The sequence below is a fragment of the Papilio polytes genome, unplaced genomic scaffold, assembly GCF_000836215.1.
Source record: "Papilio polytes unplaced genomic scaffold, Ppol_1.0 DF821733.1, whole genome shotgun sequence".
Classification (NCBI taxonomy): domain Eukaryota; kingdom Metazoa; phylum Arthropoda; class Insecta; order Lepidoptera; family Papilionidae; genus Papilio; species Papilio polytes.
Window position 1 is genome coordinate 1,108,806 of NW_013527471.1, and position 5,518 is coordinate 1,114,323.

Sequence of the window (5,518 nt, forward strand, 5' to 3'; positions counted from 1 at the left end):
ACTCGTGCTGGCTCTGATCGTTACCTCGGTGGTGTTGCTGACGCCGCCTGATGAGGGGCCCAGGGTCAAAGGCCGCAGGTTCCGCATCCAGGATCTGCTCACAGATGATCTGGTACCAGTTCGATGGAATGGCACCTGGATATCAGGTAAACCTTAGTATAATAGCGCATATTTTTGATCAAACTACCGCACAACTGTTTAGTCTACTTTAGTTTGTACTACTCGATTTTTAGTTGTGCAACTAAACAGTTGAATTGCGAAACAATCGACAATCGCATACATTTGTGCTTTAGTCAAAGTGCGTCCGCTCTAAATGTATTGTTTATTAAAGTCTGTAACTAAAAAAGTGTAAGAAATGAATAATTTATTTTGTACAGTTAGATATATCTATGAATAAACTTGAATAATCCTGTGAATAGGCGTAGAAAATATTAAGCAAATTGCAGGTTCAGTCGTAAAAATTCTTTTCACTGATTACTCTGAATATTTGAGTAGGCGTTTACTTTTATTAACGCAAGATGTCGCGCTGCGAATTTTTCATTTCATACCATTACATAAAGTTGCAAATACTTCGTAATATAGAAAAGTTTTATACGTACTCGTATATTTTTTAATTCCGTCAGATTGATTTGGCTTTATAAAACACTAGCTTACGCCCGCGACTCCGTCCACGTGATATTAAAAAAACAAAAGTGAGTAGCCTATGTTCTTCCAGACTATACTCTACATCTGTACCAAATTTCATCAAGATGCGTGAAGCCGTTTAGTCTATAAACTCTTACAAACATCCATCCATCTAAAATTTTTCATTTGTAATATTGTACATATTCTACATATTACTCTCGACTTCGTCCGCGTGCAATTAAAAAAAAATAGAAAATATAACCTATGTTACTGACTGACAAAGTAACTATTTATGGTGAAGGAATTTTTGAAATCGGCCCAGTAGTTTTGAATTACGTACAAAATCTATAAAATTTTACAAAAAATAGTGTTAAGATATATTCGCCTGTCATTTCCGCCCTTTGTTTAACTGATTTATTCCATCGTGGAAATCAATCAATCTTTGTTTTAGGGGATGAATACGTGTACAAAGATGCGTGGGGCGGCATCAGCCTCATGTTTGCAGCTAATCAGACTTCCAAAACGTTAATGCCAAATACTACATTTGTAAGTATAGCACTATGTTACTTCTTCTATAACTAGGCTCGTCTATTATGGTGGCCTAATAAGAATTAATTTACTTCACATATAAATTTTCTTAACAAATATATGTATGCCACCATGTATTCCTTCACTTGTGCTGGGTTTGAACCAAGAAATGTAAATTTTCAGTTCTGAATGTACCGCGCTGCTAGACACTCTTCCCGAGAAATATCTCAGACTCATATATAGCCACACTATGTAACCACAATTTGTTGATAAACACATCGTTTTGTGTTTTTTTTTTTAATAAAAATAATAAATACTTATTTCTGTAAAGTAATTTTAGAAATAAGTACCACAGATTATGTATGTCGTCTATCGTATATTGGTTGAGCTATTATTGATAACAGATGGCGCTGACAAAAGTTATTTGTATTTTCAATCTATTTTAAAGAGCATAATTTAGATTAAATATTGTTATGTTTCAAAAGGTATTTAATTGTAAAATATTAATTGTTTAAGTTGGAAAAATATTGTGGGTAAATATTTATTATTGTACTGGCCGTCAAGAAAGCCATTAACATAATTATAACGAAAAAAACGAGATTTTTGGCGCGAAGAGTGCAAAATGTGAATCAAGCAATGTAACGACGTATTTAAACAATGCAGTTTTACCAATATTTGTATATTGTGTGTGTTTATCAACAAATAAAAAATATTTTATAGTTAAATTACCTTTAAAGTTTTGTTATACAAAATAAAGGTTTTAAACATACGATAGTTTATATAGAAGTCTTGATATTGGTGATTACTTCTGATAAAAATTGTTTTGTTACCAGAGAGTATTAGAACCAGCGTCATTTTCGCTGTCCGCTGATCGTCGATTTCTATTACTAGCTCAAAGCCTACGTCAATTGCACAGACACTCCTACCTCGCGAGGTACACCGTCTACGATATCCTCACCACGTAAGTAAACAAAGAAACTAGTAGACTAGGTGATTACTAAATTGTAGACTAACTGAATACTAAAGTGACATTTAAATTTTTTCTTTTTATATTATAAGGTGGCAAACGAGCAAGCGGCCACCTGAATTCGCGAAATGACGAAGTGACCGCAACCCATAGACATCCGCAATGCTCCATCTTTTGTTATAAAATAAACTAAACAGTATTACAAAATAATTAATGACCCTATTAGCAAATAATTTAAATATAATTATTGACTTGTGCTTCTGCGGCTATCAAGAGATAGCGTTAGTGAAAAAAATAAGTCAAGTGCAGTGTCAACTATGCCTCCTCGATGTATTTTTTGAATGTATGCAAAACCCTTACAAATTATGACTCTTTAAGATTGTAAGCAACGCTTACTATACAAAGTATTTAAGATTCGTTTCAATGTTTGGCCGTTTGACTGATAACTGAATGAGTTGACCATAAATAACTTAGTAAGCGTCTTGTATTCTTACTAGTTTACATTATCATCATTCTCCTTATCCTACTTCCGTAAGGTCGGCGCGATAGCTTTTTGTCCTCAGCATTTTTTCTTTCGGAATCAAATTCCTAATTTTGGATTTCGCACTATTTTGCAGCCTGCCTGTCGCCAACCTTACTTGGAATTATTTGACTTACTGATTTACAGTCCGGCTAAGATATATAATTCATTTATTGTCTCTTTTGCATACATTTCATGAAAGTCTTGGCTCCTGTAGTAGGTTGCCCTGTGTCACAGGAGCCAATTCCTTCCCCAATACTTTATTATAATTCTTTTAATGTCTACACAAAGAATACAAAAAAATGCATTAAAATTAATGAGTTACTTTGAAACTATTAAAAAAGGTACAAGAAAATTTAAGGTATTAATAACATTTTCGAATAAAACAATAATAAGTAACAATTAGATAGTTCTTTTTTTTCCTTACCTTTCCCGCATGTATGATGAATGTTTTGTGCGCGTGTGTGTGTGGGTGTGTATGTGTGTGTGTGTGTGTGTGTGTGCGTGTGGGTGTGTGCGCACGTATATAAAAACCATTATTGTGTTAAATTTTCATTTGAATATTTAAATAAAAGATTTACATTCCTAACAAATGGAAAGTCATAATGGTTCCTCAAATGCAACTCTAAGTTCAAGTAAACAAAACCGGCGCTGAATTTAGTTTCAGCAGAACTTCTTATACAAGTTTCAATGAAGATGCTCGCTAAAGTTTCACTAAAGAATCTATACAGCACGTAACTCTTTTGTTGAAGTTAACAAAAGTTTAAATATGTTTTATACATTCTGAAATCTTTTGATGAAACATTTTTAATTTAATAAAAGCGTCTGCAGAAAAATTGATTTCACTTTTAATCAAAATACTATAAGGTAAATAACAACCATCTGTCTGTAAGGTTTTACGTGATAATTTGACGATCCGAACGCTTATGGCGATTGTGTCTCTCTGTCGCTCTATCGACACTCGCTTGTATACTTGGGTCAGAAACGTGACAATTTTAGGCGTACAACCGGTGTACATCAATTTATTAAGCCAGAAAAATAAAAGCATTGATAATTTATGACTTTCAGGTTTGCCAACGACATAGTATGTCTATATTCTTTTGTCCTATACTTAGTAGATTTTAATTATTTGTTGAAAATGATTTTTTTTCACATCATTTTAACTAACAATGTAATTCCAGAGAATCCTATCCCCTCACACCTCTACCTGACGAGGTAGGAGGAGGTGTTATTACTGAGGGTCCGTACCTCCTCCTTGCGATGTGGACCCCTAAGGGCCACGGGCTCATCACGGTCCGGGACTATGATATCTACTACAGACCAGCTCCGAGGTCTTCTACCGGGTACCGCGTCACAGACACGGGGAAAGCCGGCACTATATACAATGGTGTACCCGATTGGTTGTATGAAGGTAACATATATATTTATATGTATATTATAAATCCGCCAAAACGGCGACGCGACCGCTGCCTATAGATATCCGCAATTGCAGATGCGTTGCCTACCCTTAATTGACGAAGGTGGAGACGCACATAAAGAGAACATTTCCCCTTTCTATGCGTCTCCTCCACCGTCAAATCCAATTTTTCTTTCCTTCCTTTCGTTTTAAGAAAAGGGTGGTGGAATGGACTAAAATTAGACCTTCTCACACTCCTCAGACTGTACTAGGAATTGCTTCCACTTCACGCCTGTCTTCCGTGTGGTCTTGGTATTACACCGAGCGAACTTAGCGATGTTACAGCGGGCACTACTACTGTTAATTCTTGATTTAGAAATTTGGAAGACTACGGGAGACGATAATAAGAGCGTTGTCTAAAATCTGTTCTTCTTGTTACATTATTTTTGTAGAGTGCTTCTAATGGTACTCTATTCTAGACGCCATAAAAATACAAGTGTTTATTGTAGAAGAGATTCTCAAGTCTCGTACTGCGCTGTGGATGTCAGGGGATGGACACATGGTACTGTACGCTACCTTCAACGACAGTCTGGTGCGCGAACATAGATTCCCCTGGTACGGACCCGCACTTGACACTGATGACCCTGCTAAGGTTTGTACACACTTTAACGCATTTTTTTTTTAATTAAAAATGTCTTTTCAGATTTTCTTTCCGATCGTTGATTATATCGCACACCTATAACTGAACTATGGCATAACTGTTTAGTCTTACTTTCCCAGATTTTAGTTGTGCAACTAAACAGTTGCTTGCGAAACAATCAACAATCGCACAACTGTTATGCGACAGTTTAGTCAAAGGTGTGCAGGCTATAATAGTTCTTTATATTACAAAGAAATGAATTTATTTATTCAAAAGAGGAAAGGATTTCATTCTGTTGTGTACTGAAGCGCCAGTTTTTAATGAATCCTAAAACAGAATACGGAGTTCTACAGAATAGTAGACGAAAAACATGTACTTAATTACACTCAATCATAACTAGAAAACTTCATTTTAATCTTAATCTAGGGTAATCTAATATTAGGGTAATGTTAATGTCCATCACTAGACATACCCGGAGATAAGAAGCGTGAGGTATCCAAAACCGGGAACTAACAACCCCACAGTGAAGCTGACGGTGGCTGACATCGCGGACCCCAAACACATCCGCACGAGGCATCTCACGCCACCTAAAGTTATACTGGAACAAGGGTAAGTGGAAGGAATAAGTTTGACCAGTTTGGTAGTGGAGTTATAACCCCGGTATAAAATTTGAAACTTCAGATATTTAAGGGTTTAATGTCTGAGATCACATGATGACATTTCTTCCTAGGGACTATTACTTGACGAGTGCCCAGTGGGTGTCACTGACGGAGGTGTGCGTGGTGTGGCTTACCCGAGTACAGAACCTCTCCGTCGTGTCCGTCTGCAAGAGCCCCATGTGGA

General features: G+C 36.2%; 1 protein-coding gene across 1 annotated transcript in view; it reads left to right on the plus strand.

Annotated features, from left to right (window-relative positions):
- Position 1: 1 nt before the first annotated feature.
- Positions 2 to 5,518, plus strand: part of LOC106108210 (prolyl endopeptidase FAP) — a gene marked incomplete at its 5' end in the record, with an annotated part of 14,309 nt that continues 8,792 nt past the window's right edge. Inside the window, 7 exons of the mRNA XM_013289310.1 lie at positions 2 to 146; positions 1,076 to 1,170; positions 1,986 to 2,113; positions 3,821 to 4,050; positions 4,545 to 4,687; positions 5,142 to 5,284; positions 5,406 to 5,513. Of these exons, the coding sequence (XP_013144764.1) occupies positions 2 to 146; positions 1,076 to 1,170; positions 1,986 to 2,113; positions 3,821 to 4,050; positions 4,545 to 4,687; positions 5,142 to 5,284; positions 5,406 to 5,513 (992 nt within the window). The remainder of the gene's footprint in view (positions 147 to 1,075; positions 1,171 to 1,985; positions 2,114 to 3,820; positions 4,051 to 4,544; positions 4,688 to 5,141; positions 5,285 to 5,405; positions 5,514 to 5,518) is intronic.